We start from the raw sequence: 17,791 nt of genomic DNA on the forward strand, positions 1-17,791 counted from the left end.
TGGTCTGAGTATCGCTGGTTTGAAAGCATCCAACAGAGATGCTGATTCGGGTCTGAAACAATCTCCGCTCCAAATCCTGCACTATTTTTAGTGCCCGTTCTGTCTCCATCTCGTCATGTTCTAGACACGTGTTGCAGAGCCAGAGAGAGAAGAGAACGGCGCTGCCGAGTCCCGAGTAACTGTTGTGCAGCACACGGCGTGGTGTTTTTCACACAGCGGCGTGGCGTGGCGTGGCAGCCTCCCTCGGTAGCACCGTGCTGGGAGGAACAGACGGGCTTGGTTAGCATCTCCATGAGGCTGTTGAACCATCTCTTCCTTCCCTCTTGGCAGAAGCACAAGCGTATTTCTCACTGCTACTCTCGACAAACAGGGATGCTGGCTCCAAGCTAGACAAGATGCTCCTTTTTTTTTTTTTTTTTAAATAAGGGCAGATCTAGTGCCCATCTTTAAGAAAGGGAAGGAGGAGGAACCAGGGAACTGCAAACTGGTCCTCAGTCCCTGGTACAGGACCTCAAGGAACCCACTTCTAAGCACTTGGAGGAGAAGGTGGTGATTAGGAAGTCGCAGCATGGACTCACCAGGCGCAAGTCATGCCTGACCAACCTGGCTGCCTTCTAGGATGAGATGGCTGGCTCTGTGGATGCAGGGAGAGCAGTGAACGTGATATACCTTGATTTTAGCGAGGCTTTTGGTCTCCCACACCATTCTCACAAGCAAGCTAAGGAAGAATGGGTTGGATGAATGGACTGTAAAGTAGACAGAAAACTGACTGGATCATCGGGCTCAGAGGGTAGTAGCCAATGGCTTGATGTCTAGTTGGCAGCCGGTATCAAGTGCAGTGCCCCAGGGGTCGGTTTTGTTCGATGTCTTCATCAATGACCTGGAAGATGGTACCGAGTGCACCTTCAGCAAGTCTGCAGATGACACCAAGCTTGGAGGCAAGTAGTGGATACGCTGGTCGGGCTAGGATTCAGGGAGACCTCAACAAGTTGGAGGACTGGACCAAAAGAAACTTCACGAGGTTCAATAAGAAGCGTCCTGCACTTAGGACGGAGCAATCCCATGCACCGGGGCAGACTGGGGGCCGACTGGCTGGGCAGCAGCTCTGCAGAAAAGGACCTGGGGGTGACAGGGGGCAATGAGCTGAACATGAGCCAGCAGTGTGCCCTTGTGCAAAGGCTAACAGCATCCGGGGCTGCATTGGGAGGAGCGTTGCCAGCAGATTGAGGGAAGTGATTATTCCTCTCTATTCAGCACTGGGGAGGCCACCTCTGGAGTCCTGTGTCCAGTTTTGGGCCCCCCACTACAGAAAGGATGTGGACAAATTGGGGAGAGCCGACGGAGGGCAATGAAAATGGTTTGGGGCTGAGGGGCAGGACGTGTGAGGAGAGGCCGAAGGAACTGGGCTTATTAGGTCTGCAGAAGAGAAGACCAAGGGGGATTGAATAGCCGCCTTCAGCTCCCTGCAGGGGGGCTGCAAAGAGGATGGAGCTGGGCTGGTCTCAGTGGGGGCAGACGGCAGAACAAGGAGCAATGGGCTCACGTTGCAGCAAGAGAAGCTGAGGTTAGATATTAGGAAACACTCTCACTAGGAGGGCAGTGAAGCACTAGAACAGGCTGCCCAGAGAGGTGGTGCAGTCTCCATCCTTGGAGGTTTTTAAGACTGGGCTAGACAAAGCCTGGCTGGGATGATCTAATTGGGGCTGGTCCTGCTCTGAGCAGGGGGTTGGACTAGATGCGACCTCCTGAGGTCCCTTCAACCCTCATTGTCTGTGATTCTAAGATCCACAGTCCTGGGGTGTGTTGCAATGCAAAGAGGTCAAGAGCCAGTGCGCTGTAGTTAGAGAACTTGCACACAGCGTCCAACTGGGTACTTCAGCTCTGTTTCTTGTCTCTGCTGGATTGCCCTGGCATGCATGGATGCACATGCACACAAGCCTATTCAGTCACTAAAGCCTTTTGTCTCACAGTTGGTCTCCAGGTGCTAAACCCTCCCTAATTTCTTCCTCTTCTCTAACAAGCTTCTCTCTATTAGAAATGCATTCCAGCTCCTCCCAGTGTAGAAACTCTGCTACAGCAGCACCCCACAGACAGGATGGGGAGGCCAGATAAGGAGAATGAAAGGTCGAGGGAGGACCCTGCTTCCCATCCATGCTGGCTGGTCACGTATACACAATTTTGTCATAAACACGGCCGACATCCTGGGGTGAAGAGCGAAGAAAAGCCCCTTAATGTCATTAGCAATAAGTCTGAGGCAAAACTTCTCTCCGTTCACAAGTCTAGTGATATCAGTGCTATAATTCGCATTTCTGGAGGAGCTTGTTCCATTCCCAGAGAAGCTGTATATTTTCATCCTCCTCTCCAGCAAACGAAGCGTTAAAAAAAATGCAAACACAAAACCCCGATCCTTCTATAATTTAGATAACAGTTAATTTTGTCATCTGTCAGCAAACCTTTAGAATAAATGGCAGGCAATGCCCCTTCACCCCTCGCTGGGGTCTGACGTAAGGAATCCCAGGTTGGTCTACAGAGCACAGAGCAGTCCGGGGGAGTTCAGCTTCCCCCACCCAAAGCAATGGAGCTGCCACCCTTTAAAGCCTTCCTAGGAGGTTGGGATCACAAACAAGAGACACTTCACTCCCACCTAACTTCCAACCCAAGCCTCAAGCAATGCTCCCCTGAGCTTAGCCAGCGTCAAGTCTGCTCACTTTAAGGAAAGAACCTTTGACCTCAGTCAGTCCTCTCGCTTTTCAGGCCAGGCGAACAAGACCAACCCTCCAAATCTCTAGATTAGTGCATTCACCGAAACTTCTCCCCGAGAACCCGTCGAGGGGTGCAGGGCTCCTGCGCCTCAGGGACCAGCTGCAGAAATCTGGCCAAACATCACAGACCACCAGAGGTTCACAGATCGCCGTTATAGGGGCAGAGGGAAACAGCATCCCAGGCTAGGGCAGGAAACAACACAACCCGCCCCAAATTTTGGAAGAGTCTGCCGTGTTTCTTTGCAAAGTATGTGAGAAGCAGGGGGAGTAAAGGAAGAGCTTCTTTAAATCCGAATCACGGCCGTGCTTTGGCCTAGTCTTGTACGCAAATACGAGATGCAGCGACCAGACACGGCTTAGGAAATGCAATACGCCGACGGCACTCTTTCAAAAAAATATTTATTAGGTTATTAAAGTGACCTGTTGCTGCTGCCGCCGCTGGCAAACTGAGCTTGTAGAAAACCCACGCTTCAACCCCTTTTTGCTGGAGATGGTGAAAACAGCTCCTTATGTACGGACGCTGGCATTTTCTTTTTTTTTTTTTTCTTTTTTAAATTGAGGACAGTAGCAAGACTCCGAGCGAACTGAATAATCAAAAGACTATTCGAGAACCGCATATTCTAATGGCACCTCTCAAATCTTGCAGCCACAAAGCATCTTTCCAACACAATGGGAAAGGACAACAGCGTGCAGCCACATCAGTAAGGCTCGTGGCTGGACGCTTCTGAGCAGAGAATCAGCGTGGGCGTGATGACATTTAGGTTTCAGCGTTCACACCCTGCTGAAGTGGAGGAAGTTGAAACACCTTTGGGTGCTGCTGTTTAATGAGTACCTCTGCAGGTTCAACAGTCTGATCCTTCTCACTACACACCCCCTTCGCAACCCAGAGAGCTGCAAGATTGGCTTTAAGAGAAAGCAAACAAAACAAAAACCAAACCCAAACTGAAAGTACAGGTTGTGGGAGAAAACGGACGCGGACCTTAATCCTCAGAGGTTACAGATTTTCCACATCTGTGGATTTCTCTCGTCCCAGGATGGAATCAAACCCTCCTAGCTACTCTCCCTCCTCCACCCCTATGATCAGATGCGGGAACCCAGCATCTTAATCACAGGGAGGAGGCTTCCCATCAGGTAATACTGACATATGGTGTTTTAAACTGTCCCAATCCAATGTCATGTGCAGAAACCAACAACAAGGGTCACCTGCATCAGCCCTGTGACTGCTGTACATTAGAGGATCTCCCCTGGTCCAAGGCTGCTTTCACTTCACTGCCATGCGCCTCTTAGAAGTAACCATCTGTTGAATTCAGCTGCGTGCCCTGTACTGGCCCTCTGCCCAGACACCGACCTCCCAGCCTGCCCTCTCCTAGGAAAGAGCAGTAGCAGATGCTCCCTGGGACTCATGTAGTCATTGAATGATGCCAGACCCCAGAAATACACCTTGGCCACCGGCCCTCAGCTTCTGGAGCTACACCTGGTACTTGCCTGCTCAATGGCCGGTATTTTCTTAACCTTTGCTACTTTCTGTTCATTGCCCTGTGCTGTGGCCCTGCCCGTCCCTGTTCCTCTAACCCTCTCTGCTCCAGGATGTCTGGAGACAATCCCGAGCTGGTGAGCGAGGCATGGAATAATGTATTCCTGAAAAGCAGAGGAGGAACTTTTTGAACTTAAACCAGAACAATGCAATTCTCATCCTTCCCTTTTCATCCTTTTTGGAGGGGGGTTCCTCCCTCTGATCGCACCTTGTTATTACCAATATTAGCCGTTCTCCAAGTCTCATTTCCCTGTGCCCTCTTTACGCTGCTCCTTCTTCTCTCAATACAGACAGAAAAAGACAGCTTCACCCAGACTATGTCACAGAAACAGTCCCTCCAGGCGAGTTCCCCTTTCATTTCTGCTCCGACTCTTCTGCCACTGTGGTCACCTCAATGGTTGTGGTGTGTTCGTCTGATGCTGTTGCACCTTCAACCGCACTAGATGGCACCGTCACAATTGTGCTCCCACCGGGAGCCATTTGTGTTACGTTCTGTATGGCAGTGCCTAGTCCCGGTAAGGTGAGCAACTGGAACGGGCTCACCACTTTTACCACAGTGCTGCCATCCTGTATGGCGGCCGTGCTGAGGACAGTCAGGTTGGAAGCGTCAGGATGGATCTCCACGGCGTTGGGGAAGCTAGAGCCTGCCGAGGCCAGTACAGTGTATCCCCCCAATAGGGGCGAGGCAGGGGAGCTGACTGCAGAAGTCTGAGACGTGCTTTTCCCAAGCACAGATGTCGGAAGGGCAGACACCACTTTGCTGAGAGGAAGGCTGGCAAGCTGAGAAATTGGCACTCCTGGGGCAACAGCGATTTGGGCAGACTGGGACAGGACTTGCGAAGTTATGGCAGCTGGCCCCGACGTGGCCCTCGTCAGCCGGGGGCGTTTCAAAGGCGCAGGGACAGAGACTGGCGTCAGAGTCATCAGCACGTTGTTGAGGTGCTGCGATTTGTGCTTGAGCTCCTTCGCCCGCTTGCGGTGCTCGTCACACTGCTGCTCCAAAGCTGAAAACAGAGATGGGGACGAGAGTTAAATGAGCACTTACCAGCCATGGCCTAGCACAAGTCTCCCAGTGGCCAGTGCCCTGGTTCTGATACCCTTGCAACCCCTGGAGTACAAGCAAAACAGGTTAACCGGTCTCTTGGCACTATTCCAGACCTCTTTAGAGTGCATTTTTTGGCTTTAGGAAGAAATCTATGTTCTCCTACAGAAAAGCTGTGCGGGAGCACTGGATATCGCAGGACTAAGATGCTGGAATGCCCTTGGAGCATACCTGCTAAATCCCGTGTGTACTGTTCTCTCGAGCGGTCCATCTGGCATTTGTGGCTAGCCAGAACTTTCTTTACTAGGTCCAGCATGCCAAAGTTCTGGACAATGTTGTTGAGTAAGACTGCATCTTAAAAACACGAAAGGCAGACATAAGGCTTTGAGGAAAATCTCATTCCCTACAGACAGGATTGAGCTTCTTCCTGGTAAAACACAAATACGTAACACTAACATTGCCAAAATCTTTTTTCAGGATAACACAAGCAGTCCCAGCTCAGGAATACATTAACATTTACACTTAAAATGATGAGGCAGGAAGGAGATGGGAAATGTGCCAAGGGGTGATTAGGAAAAGGCAGTCCTTTCCCCACAAATACAGATTGTTAAGAGAGGTCTCCAGACAAAATAGTTGGTTGATCTCTGGATAACACTTGCCTAAGAGCGGTCAGAAGACAACGCTGTGTTCACAAGATACATGAGAAAGACTTTGTTTCAGAGGGGAAAAATAAGCTAAGAAAGTCTTCTATAGTTTAAATTTATGAAAAATGCAAATCTAGATCTATTTTCTCTGTTTTTAATAAATCTTTTTCTGGTTAAGAATGTCTGTTATCCAGACAACTTTCCATAGAAATCTCTGAAAAAAAAGGAAACCCATAACTTCTAAAGGAGTTCTCATCACGGGGCAGGAAAAGGAGGCATCTTCTCCCAATGAGGCATACAACAAAAGCCATGCCAGGTAGCACACTGGGGAGAAACTGAAAAGACTATGGAGGACAGAAGAGCTGGCCGTGGCATTTGGTCCCAAATGCTGGTGTTCTGTAAAGTATCTAGAAGTAAACATTAAGTTACTGCTTCTATATTCAGAAACCTGTGCGCATGCTTACCCAGCACGCATGGCAATTGAACTGCAAAAACCAGCTCATGTTAGCAGCGTGTATTTAAATGGCAAGATTGGTGGGAACTGGTTTGTCAGCTGCTGGAAACAATCTTTTGTTTTTTTTCTACAGATCAGATTGCAGTTTCCAAGGAAGTTGGCCACAACGCTGCTTTGCACCAAGGTGCAGATAGCAATGGGACCAATTTTTTCCACACAGAACTGACCCTGTGTGTAAAACTTAAAAGGGGATGCCAGCAAAGTGGATGCAACAATGATAATAGACATAAACATGCCACTTACTAGCTCCTGCAACCACAGTCTTACCGCTGAGCTGCAAGGGGGGATCCTGGACTCGCTGCTGTAAGCCTTTCATGTTCTCCACAAGCTCCTGGTGAAACTCTTGGATGACTTCTTCCAGCAGGCCCGCATCCTTCAGGCCTCGCCAAAAAGCAAATGTGTCATCTATGTGTGCAGGAAGCAAAAAGGGAGAACACTAAAGCACTAGGAACAGGTGGTGGGAAGTTTTGCTAACTGACACGTCACGAGTGGGCTATGCATCTAGAACTCCTTTTGGAAAATGGGGATTCATCTAGACTTTGCCTCGGTGGGGGCAGAGGCAGAATCCAGAGTAAAAGGGACAGGGGCAAAACACACCTGGAACAAGCACCCTGTGAAAGTGGCAATGGTAGGACAAAGTGCTTCACTGAGGAGCTTCACGAGAAGACACATCTCTGCTTATCTTCCCCCCATCCACCACAGCACAGAGGACTAACAAGGCAGTGAAGCCACAGAACGAATGCTAGTCTCCTCTCCCAGCTCAGGCTTCAAAGCAAATCACAGTAACATGTAGGAAGGACAAAGGCAGAGCTTCCCTTAGGAAACCTTCCTACCTCCCATGAGCAACTGGGTCAAGGTCAAAGATTCACCCTGAGCTACCAAATTACTGTGGTTAAGACATGCCAGTTCCTGTGGCCAATAGTGCACAAGGGAGTAATGCAGCCAGCATCAGGTCTGTCCGTCTTGGACCCCCACCAGCCTGAATGACCAGGCACTCCAACACAGCTGTTGACAAGGAGGTGTTTGGCTCAGTCCAGATGCCGCACGCCAACCTCCATGTCCCCTAACTCTGCTGAATCAGAGATATAGGCAAGGAAGCTCATGGCTGAACCACCAGCGTGTAGTGCTGCTTTACTGAGCCAGGATGAAACTGTGGGCCCACTGCATACAAACAGAACTGAACAGTGCACTCTGGTGAATTAAAGCCTGGCAAATAAATACCTTCGTGAAGATACAGCCGGTTGGGAAACTTACAGACAGAGTGTTTCCTACTCAACCTTAGTTCCTCTCCTAACCTCTCCCTACACCCATTTCAAAGACAGGTTGTCCACACAGAAGGCACAAGGGAAATTGTCTGCACTGCATCAAGTGGTTTCCATGGACTGTACCTCCAATGGTAGTGGTCCAATCGGTGGCTTCCTCACAAGTTTCTATGGTGATCGTCGCAGGAGATCCATTTACTGCAATCAAGAGTGAAAAGGGAAAGAAAACAAGTCATGGCTCTTCTCTTGTCTTTTCATGTAGTGTCAGGCTCTGCAGCATACACCCACTTGCCGTGTTACTGCAACAACTCGCCTTCTTTTTTACCGGATGCATTCGATTATGTATGAGCTTGGTATCTCCTCCAGCTCTGTCAAATACAGACAGAGACTGAAGTGCAGAGCTAGAGGTCACACAAAACCAGTGGGGGGCGTTGCTTACCTTTCACTCAGCTGCGCAGTAACACAGGGGTTATTTCTGCAGCTCTGGAAAATGGACATTTTCCTGGGGAAACAGTGACTTTTTTTACATCAGATTTTTTCTCTATTACTACACAGAGCAAAGGGCAGGCAGATTTATTTTGTACCTGGGCTAATACGTTTTCACAGAAATTGTGATTTACAAAAGTTGGGCTAGGTTGCCACATCCACAGGACACAGAAGAAAGAGTAAACGCTTAATAAGAACCCCTATTTTCCACTTTTGTGTCGACAGGCTCAGAGACTCAATCAACTGGCCCACTCTTTCCCCTACTGAGGGTATGGACAGATATACACGTGAAGCCCTTCAACTCACTCTGAAGTGAAGCGTTCCTAGTTTGGAGCACATCTGTACAAGTGTACAGTCCCTTCCCAGCTGAAGTGCCTCAAGCGTGCTGGAGCTCACGCTGTTGGGCAACTGCACAGTTATAGGGCTGGTGAGCAGGGTTGCAAGCCTGCTTCTTGGTTGTGATACCCTGGAGGCTTTTGAGGACAGCTGAGTGGGAACACCTGAGCGTCTATCTGGGGCTTCCTTCTGTTGCAAGGCTGGTCCGTTTCATTTCAGGAGGGCTCCCCCATTTCACGTGCATTCAAATACTGCCTGCTCCATGCCTGGAAACAAACTGCTTTCTAAATCAGCGTCAAGTGTGAACTCAAGGAAGGCAAAAGGAGGGGCAGAAGCCTTGAATGTGTCCTGAAAGCTGCCTTGCTCTGTTAAGCCAGGCTCATTGTGTCCCCTGGAGGGGAGGGTCCTTGGGTGCTGAGTGACAGGGCAGCACACGTCCTGCCCCACGGTGTAGGTGGCTCAGAGGGGCTGGAGTCCCACACGGTGCTACTTTCCCCTGAGAACTACTGAAGGCAGTGGAGCTGGGAGCGAGCCACAGAGAGCTCAGCTCACGGTGATGGGAGGGGTGAGAAGCACAGCACTGTGGGGCGCTGGGGGACTGACCAACTTGTTGCATTTTGGGGAGAAGAATTAATGTAACATGAAGCACTTTACAGTGAAGTCCTTTAAAGTTGTTCCCATTTCATTCAGAGTCATTTTTTATTTTTATTTTTTACATGGTTTGGATTGATTGGTAGCACTTGAGCATCACACATCTGCCTCTTGACTTTTTATAGTGCTTTTAAGGCACTTGACAGGCTGTAACCTCTGTCCGTGACCTCACCGCACTACGAGATCCTTGCTGCCTCCCACATTTGCCTATCACACTTCCTTCCAGCTGTTCATGTGATCTCTGCAGCTTGTCCAAATCTCTGTGGTATTGTTACCATAGAGATAAAGGGGCCAGGGTGTCAGTCACACTGCATGCGGGAGCTGCAGAAATGAAAGTCTGGGTCTGAGAAGCAGCAGTTCTTTTGGGAACAGCAGAATACTCTACTTGAAAACAGAGCCGTCTGTAAAACTACTGCTTGAAATTAATTCTTCTCTTAATGAGTTTGTTCTTTCCCCTCTGCAGCCTCTCTTTCTCCCTCCTATTTGTTTCAAATGCAGCCTGAATCCATCAGCACGGCTGCTTCCTTGCATGCATGTTAATATCCGTAATTACATTAACTGGAACACTTACAGCACAGAGCTTGGAGTCTAGACCCAAGCTGGGGAGGAAGTAGCACAGAGTGGGGGAAAAAAAAATGTTTTAAAAAAACCAACCAGAGGTTGTGTGCACATAGCAACTGAAGCACGAGGTTCAAGTCTTCGGTGCTCTGTGCAAAGGTAGCTCATTTGCATTGCTCCTTTTAAAAAAAAAAAGTTCTTGGTAGCAAAGGGAATTGAAAATATAGGTGTTCAGAAATCAAAGAATATCCCCGCAGAACATTCCCCACAATTATAAGGCAAATGAAATTTAGGGCTTAAGCTACTTAATGGTTAAGTCTTAACCAGTATCCTTCAAATCCATTTCTTCCAACTTATGTGCATGAGATCTGATAGAAACCAGTAGTATTCCCTGGCTATATTTAATCTTTCATCAGACAAGAATGATCAATAATTCAGATGGAGAGCCTTAAATGAAAACGTTTAAATTATTCAGAAGAAAGTCAGTTCCCAGGTTTGAAAGGGAACTCAGAAAAAGGGACTTCGAACTCAGCTGCAACAAAGAAACTGCGCTGATCTCTGTGATAAGACGCGGCAGGCAGCTGGCACCTGGTCAGAGGCTGGCACAGAAGAGGAGGAACATCGAGTAGGGAAGAGTTTTCCAGCAGACTAGCTAGAGGCTTCTACTTTTTAGGTGCTTGGGAAAGCAGGGTGAAAGACGGACCACTCTGGGGTAAGTGCCATTCTTGCAGAGTATCCAAGGGACACCCTTGCCAGGCATCTACTTCTCTGCCATGCTGCACTCCAATGGCTAGCTCTGATGAGAGACCCAGTGTTGGAAGGGGAAAAACAGACAGAAGGAAAATACCAGTAACTTTTTTTTGTAAAAAGCTTAACAGAGACAACAGTAATGGCATTTGTTATGTGGCTATAACATGCACTGAACATACCATCTGCAGAGGCAGGAGTGAGAGGAAAATACTCCGTTGATGTCTGGCTGGTCAGGGACACCCTGGCTCCAGTCAGGTCAATCTTAGTGCTGCGGCAGGTGTTCGAACAGACCTTGGTATGCTGGTAGAAATCCAGCTCCCCAGAGTCCATGATCCTCCTGCAGTACAAGGAGTGAACACAAGTATATATACTGGCACCAATAGGACTGATGCAGCTTGCCAAAAAGCAGCTGCCATTCTGAAGCTTTTAACTACAATCCACATATACAATCTTTCCAAATCCCTGTGATCATCCTCCTACCGTTCCTTTCCCTTAATGTTAAGACGATTCTGAGTGATATGGTGAATAGGGAGCAAGAGCAAAAAACACTTTTCTGCAGGGCAGTCCTGTAAGTTGTAGAAGGAACCTCAGACTCCTATTACCAAAGCCAGCAAAGAGCAAAGATCTGGCAGAGGCAATGGATCTTCCTGTATTAGTCAATCCTAGAGGCAGCATTAACTAAGCTAACAACCATAAATGAAAGTAAGAAGTCATCAAGTCAAAAATCTGCTGACAGGGAGAAGGGGAGAAAACAGTGGTCATCAAGAAGAGTGCTAGAGTGCTCTGGGCTTGGAAGGTCCTCGATCAGCTGGTCAAAGAATGACCTTTGTGAGAAATGGGGAGGTAGGGGCAGCTGTATAACAAGGTGTCTCTGATAAACCTTCAGACATCTGCATTAGAAGGAAAGATTACTCAGTAGAGAGGATGAGGAATGAAACATGTACCCTGCTGTCTTCCTTATTCACTGCTGCAATTATCAAAGAATTAGCAAAGCAAAGTGGACACAGGAAGCCAGGAGCCTGGATGGAGATAAAAAATCATTTCATTTTGGAGGCTCTCATACTGCCAACAGGAGGCACTCCGTCTCATTCTCACGTGTAACGTACAACAAACAGAAAGTCTCAGAGTAAGAGTCAAACAGGGTAGTAGGGCCCAGAAGTGACTTCTTCTCCAGAAAAGAAAGTGGTGGGCCCAGTTTTCAGACACTCAACTGCTTCAACGCATGTGAGCTTTAACAGGTGTAGATGATTAGTTAGGTGCGTGAAAAAAGTTGTGTGCACACCAAGAGAATCCATGATGTGTGTGCACGCACATGAATGCTTGTGGAAATGCATACCTACAGAGAGAAGTCACGATAAAGACCCACTGAGAGTAAGCCCCTTGGAATAGGAGTTCATTATTTAACCCCATGGAAGTGAAACAATTCCTCTCCAAACCTGACAGACCAACAGAGAAGACATCTGAACTACCTGATGTAAGAATACTCTTCCTCATATCTAAGTGGATCAAACTGCGGCTGAAAGAAACAGGATGTAGGTACCCATAAAGAATCTTGAAATAGTAGGCCACTGAAAATACCTAGGAGTACCAAAGAAAACCCATGCTGGAAACCACAGCTTTCTCCAAATGGGCTAATTTTCACATATTGGGATTTGTCTTGAGGGCCATGCAGGAGCCATGCTTAATAAAGCATATGCATGCTGGATATCACCAGCACCATGGCAGTACCTGGGGCTGCATTTCGAACACAGATGTATATTGGTGCCTTTTAATACAGAAAAGTCAACTGGACACAGTTACCATGGTGAGAAGTAAAGTTAGTGCTATCAAGATGCACTAGTAAGCTAGAGCCGAGCATGCGGTCATCTGGAACAGGGCTATCACTACCAAGATGTCCAAGCACTGCACCTGAATAGCTCCAGGGAAAATGAATACTTCCACATGATGGCATTAGGATCGATGCAGAGCCTCCCCCTGGACATTCCAGCCAGGAGTTTAGACAAACTGTCACTTGAAAAGAGGCTTGGTGTTTGGAAGGGCTGAAGTGCACAAAGCAGCTGTGACGAAGCAATGCAGAGCAAAGCCGAGAAGACAATTCCTCCCCAGAAGTGATCCTGTGATAGAGGCTGGAGGAAGAAGGCGATGCTGGATGGCAACCCTAAGGAGCAGCGTTCCACATGCATGACTGGCCAACAACATCCCACAAACACTCATCTTTATAACAGCCCTTGGAGATTCTGCCTAGACGTGCACAGGGCTATCACTACCAAGCCCTTGGTAGTGATAGCCCAAGTGTATTCTGCACTTGCTCTTCTTGCACAATACGGTGAACAGAAGCACTGCAGAGCTCCAGTGTGCAGGTGGGCTGGGCTCAGCCTTCTACCTAGCTCTTACATGCAACACAGTTTCAGCTCTTCTGCTGAGTCTGGCTTTGTATGAGAAGGTGCAGTCAGGCTGAGCACAGAGGTAGTCAAACCCTCCTCTGCATGGACCCTTCAGCAGCAAGTATGCAAACTTCATTTTGACCAAGCACTGTTACTGGATGGAACAAATCTCCAGGTCCTCCTTGCGGAAGGAGGAGAATGGCCAGCAGCTAGAAGTGAAAATGCTACGGGTGCTTGAGGCAAAGAAAGAAGTGGGACATCCTCCCTCCACCCGAAGGCCTGGACACACCTCTGTTTGGAAGCAGAGGTGGTGGTTGAAGGAATGGTTTTCTGGGGCAGGCTGCCTCCAGAGCACTCCCAGCCTCTGCTAACTAGGGGTGACACTCTGGATTTCTAGGCCCCATTGCCAAGTAGGCTGCTGTGTTCATCTTCATGCATTCTTTGCATGGGTTTCATCCCTCAGAAGACTTGCCCTGCCAAAATGAAGGCTTACTGTGCAGCATCTGCCAAGGTGTTAGAAGCAGATTAAAAAAAGAAAACAAGAGCAGCTTGTGTTACTGCGGGAGCTCAGTGGGAGAATATAACTGTTCTGTGAGAAGGCTATGGAGACACAATCCCAGGGAGGGGGAGAGGTACCTGTGCTTCTGGCTACTGGCAAAGGAATACATTTTAGTTAGACTGAGGTCCAGAGCTGTTGCTTGAGGAGGCTATGAAGAAGGGAATTCCTGTAGTCCAGTCCAGAAAAGATGAAGGCACAAATAAGCATTGAGTATAAAAACTTGATTTAGGACAGAAGTATCACAGCAGAGAGTGTGCTCATCTATGGATGGGCTCTGATCTCGCACCGTAGGAAAAACTGATTGAATGTGTACATTCTGTGCTCTAAATCAGCAATGAAGCAAAGCCATGGAAGAGCATGCCTGGCACAGGGACTCTGTCACAGATGATGTAAAGAACACAGCCTGACCACCTGTGGCCATTACAAATCGTACAGCAGGATGTGCAAGATGGGATCTTAATTCTAGTCAAGCTCTAAATCAGGAGGTGACCATTCTATCTTCCCCAATTGCCCCTCCATTTCCAAACTGATAGTCTTCCCCAGTTCCTTTTCTATCCTGGGAAGTACTGCTGCTCTGTGGCTGTTAAACAATGCCTGTGCTCCAGTCCCAGGGTAGCTCCCTCCCACACTGCTGCCAGAGGAAGGGGACAGGCAGTTCCTCCTTTTACTGCCTAGCAGCAATGGGGAAACATATGATATGAAGTGGAGCACTGGACAGACAGACTGTGGTTGGGACAAATGTTCCATGACACACACATCCAGTCCGCAGTTTGGCAGCTGCATTCTGCTGCTTTGTCTTATGAAGGAGAGCTTGTGGCTGCTCCTGCACACATACAAACAGGCAAGAGCACTGACCTTAGCATGATCCCATTCATCCGGATTGCTCGCTTCCAGTCCTTCAGGGTGGACTTGCCCGCCAAGTGGACAAATTCTTTGGGACTAATAAGGTGATCGTCATACTGCAAAAGGGAGAAACACAACAGGGTGTGACAGCCTGAAAATGAAGACCCACTCCCTGTGAGAAGGTAGAGAGGCAGGAAGCCTGGTAGCAGAAACAGTGTTTAGCCTGGCACCTGGCAGCAGAGCAGGACTGATCTCATGGCCAAAGCTCAAGACTGTTAAAATGAAGATGAGTTCCTGTTCCAAACTTCCCTGTGTCTGACTGAACTCTGTGGGTCAGCCCCATTCTCAGTGAACAATTACTCACCAAGAAATTATTTTTATGCTAACAAAAACCTTTGTCAGAAATTATTTACGAGTCATTGCCTAGCCCTGTGTGGACCAGGCTGCATCAGGCAGGGCTTCCTGATGTGTTTAGGGCAAAGTGTAGTTAGCATCACAACACACTGCCCCCCGCCATGTGCTCCTGCTGCCCCAGCTTTAATCCAGTTTGTGTTTCCTCCAACTAACCATTGGACAGGCTAGCTGTGAGAAACATTGTCCCACCCACCACTATCCTCCTCAGAGCATGTTGCCCAACAGGCATCCCCATAAAGAGTCACAACTGTCTTGGAGGGAAGAGGAGTTAAAGGTTCAGCCTCAAAGCCTATTCAGTTTCTAGTCTCTGCATGGTTCTCCAACAAGCATAGTAACTTGTGCCAGCTCCAGAAATGGCTTCTAGGATGCCACGCAGAGAACTATATTAAACTATTAACACATGATATCCAATAGCCATCTGATGATCTGCCCCTCACTGTTGGCCAGAGTGACTCTGAACTAGTCGCTTGGAGCTACAAAGCCTTGCACCTCATAATCATCCCTCCCAAGTTCTGCTGATGTCTTTTATTAAAACTTTGATGGCAATTTCCACTGGGGCTTCCCAGAGCTGGGTCCCATCTTCCTGTGGGGTGACAGGAGGCTGTGTGATTCTGATCTCCTAACTGCTGTGCATTAGGAACCACCGTACTCTAACAGGCATAGGGGCCACATGCAAAGAGAAGGTGGGTTTCAGGCAACAGGAGCAGGAGGAACTGATCTACCTTAGTTTTTGCTCTTTGCTTTGGAGAAGAGACATGCAAAGACTCCACCTCTCCTAGGGAAAGGAGGCATCCTCTACAAGGCTCTCCTGCAGTACAACCCAAAAGGAGACACTGCTTTCTATTGTGTTTACAACACTTTCCAAACTGAACAGGTAATCAAAGAGTCCAGGTTTTAGAGAATGACTCCACAGCAGACTGGCAGAAGTTGAAGCTCCAACCAGAGCTGCTCAGCTCCTCTATGAACCACAACTGTGGAGAGCAAGATAGCAACGGTGCCAGAAATAGTTTTCAATCCTCCTCCCCCCTAGCACCACATCACGAACACATCTGGAGAGGGCTTAGCAGACAGGTAGAGTAATGCCCACAAAAAGAAAAGTGGAATTCTGGATTCCACGCAAATCTTTCTCCTTCCTAAGTAAGAAGGGTGCCTGATGAACATGAATTCTGCCCTTTCTTATGGACGTCCTCACCTGCACACACTTCACATTGATACCGGGGCACACAAACTTCCTCCATATCAGGTTGGCTTTACTGTCTCCACAGGTGATGGGATAAACAATCTCTGCCTCCAAGCTGTCTTCCTCTTCAGCCATCTTCACTTCTCACAGGGAATGAGGGTGGGGAGGGAGAGAGAGGAGGGGAAGGGCCAAAAGGAAAAACGAGTTACCATCAGCAATTAACATCAAGAGTTAAAGATGCCTTGCAGTGGTGTTTTAGAGCCCAGAAGCAAGAAAAGGCAGGCAACAAATCTGGGCTCCTGCACCAAGTTTTTAGCCAGGCTCTAGCACTAAGGATCCAAAGGATCAACCTGCTCAACCACAATGAGCACATGCCTGTTTTGCAGGTCCAGGCAGCTGAAGGCGCAAAAAACCCCCCAAAACCCTGCAAATGCAGAGGCCGTGACTGAAAGTTTGGTTCTTTGCAGGAACTGCAGAAGGAAACATTTTAGGCTGAATTATATATTCACACACCACTTTATGGTGCAAGTGTCTCTTCATGGCAGGCCGTTCTTCCACTGGTCCCAAGAAAGGACTTACAAGCAGCTAACCCACCCTCTGTCTTTTACAAATTTAAACACATCCAAACCTATTTTCAGCTCAGGTTGGTTAAGATTTCCCACCCACATTTGAGCCATGCCACCAAAATGAGAGCCACAAGATAGAAAAGCCCCACTGTCCAAGCGCAAGCTCCCATACTTGACTACAGTGACCAGGAAGGGTTGGAGAGTCACAATTTTTATACATCAGAACAAGTTCATCGAGTTTTATCCATTTACTGAGGCGGCTGGCAAGGCATAGGGAGGCTGTCCAGAACAGGTGGTTTTATCCCCCCCGAGGCCAGCGCACCCCAGTAGGATGACATCACTACAACCTTAATCCATAAATTCACCTTTTCCTTCTATCTAGAATCTGTAATTCTGTGACACAGACAAACAAACCACAGCCGGTCTGACTCCATGGCTGAACCACAGACAATTGTGAAGGTAGACTGAATGACTAAACTCAAATAATCCCCGTCTAAGCCAGGAGAGGGCAGCAGCATTCCAGGAAATGCACACCCCTACTCTCCTTATTCACCTTCTCTCCTGCCTCAGCGTCACCCCAGCCTCTGGCACACATTCATGTAATGGCAAGATGGGGTCTGATCCCCAATCCCAACAACTGCACCTCCAGCCACGTTGCACATGCACAGCAGAACGTGGGATTTTGGGATCAGAGATCTGATCCCAATTGTTTCATCACTACTTGCCAGGGCAGGAGGATCCCAGGGTCCCCCTGCACCAGGAAGTTGAAAGCCAGTTACCCACGGCCTGGCATGAACCAACACAGCCTGGAGCTGGGACTGACAATCAGCTGATGGTGGGTCCCAGCCCCAGGACCACACAGGCGCCAGTCCCAGGGCCCCATGCACCAGGGTGTCAGAAAACCTTGTGTGCAGCATGCCAAGGCCCTAGGATCCAAAAAAAGATTCCCCATTCCTGGGATCCTGTGTGTCAGGGATGTTAGAAAACCACATGTAAGCCTGTGCTTTCCCCAATGCCAGGGTCCCTGTGGCTAGGATGTCAAGTGCCTTTCTCTGCAGCTCCTTGGGAGCTGTGGAGCAGGTCAGTCAACAAGCCAAGGCACGGGAAGCCTCATCGCTCCCCGTAACCGAGTACCCTGGTGCAGCTGATAAGTTCCCCTCAACTGGCACCATGAAAACAGCAGGGTGCAGGCTCATTCAGCCTGCTGACATGGAGAAGCTGCCAACCAAGCCCCGCCATGCAGCCTGCATCAGACTGCATGGAATGGACTCAGTCATGTGTTCAATTTAAGTCTCAGTGGAAATCA

At 48.6% G+C, this 17,791-nt stretch overlaps 1 protein-coding gene across 6 annotated transcripts in view; it reads right to left on the reverse strand.

Annotated features, from left to right (window-relative positions):
• Nucleotides 1-3,143: 3,143 nt before the first annotated feature.
• The window catches only part of GMEB2 (glucocorticoid modulatory element binding protein 2), a 33,815-nt gene continuing 19,167 nt past the window's right edge, over nt 3,144-17,791 (reverse strand). For 3 of the 6 annotated variants that reach the window (XM_059713160.1, XM_019495248.2, XM_019495249.2), the window contains 7 exons: nt 15,932-16,059; nt 14,338-14,441; nt 10,719-10,876; nt 7,885-7,956; nt 6,740-6,901; nt 5,570-5,692; nt 3,144-5,300 (listed from right to left, as the gene is read on the reverse strand). In XM_059713160.1, coding sequence (XP_059569143.1) covers nt 4,651-5,300; nt 5,570-5,692; nt 6,740-6,901; nt 7,885-7,956; nt 10,719-10,876; nt 14,338-14,441; nt 15,932-16,059 — 1,397 coding nt within the window. In that variant the 3' untranslated portion in view covers nt 3,144-4,650. The remainder of the gene's footprint in view (nt 5,301-5,569; nt 5,693-6,739; nt 6,902-7,884; nt 7,957-10,718; nt 10,877-14,337; nt 14,442-15,931; nt 16,060-17,791) is intronic. The other 3 variants (XM_059713163.1, XM_059713162.1, XM_014609600.3) reach the window with 3 other exon arrangements.

Source organism: Alligator mississippiensis, chromosome 9 (assembly GCF_030867095.1).
Source record: "Alligator mississippiensis isolate rAllMis1 chromosome 9, rAllMis1, whole genome shotgun sequence".
Lineage (NCBI taxonomy): Eukaryota > Metazoa > Chordata > Crocodylia > Alligatoridae > Alligator > Alligator mississippiensis.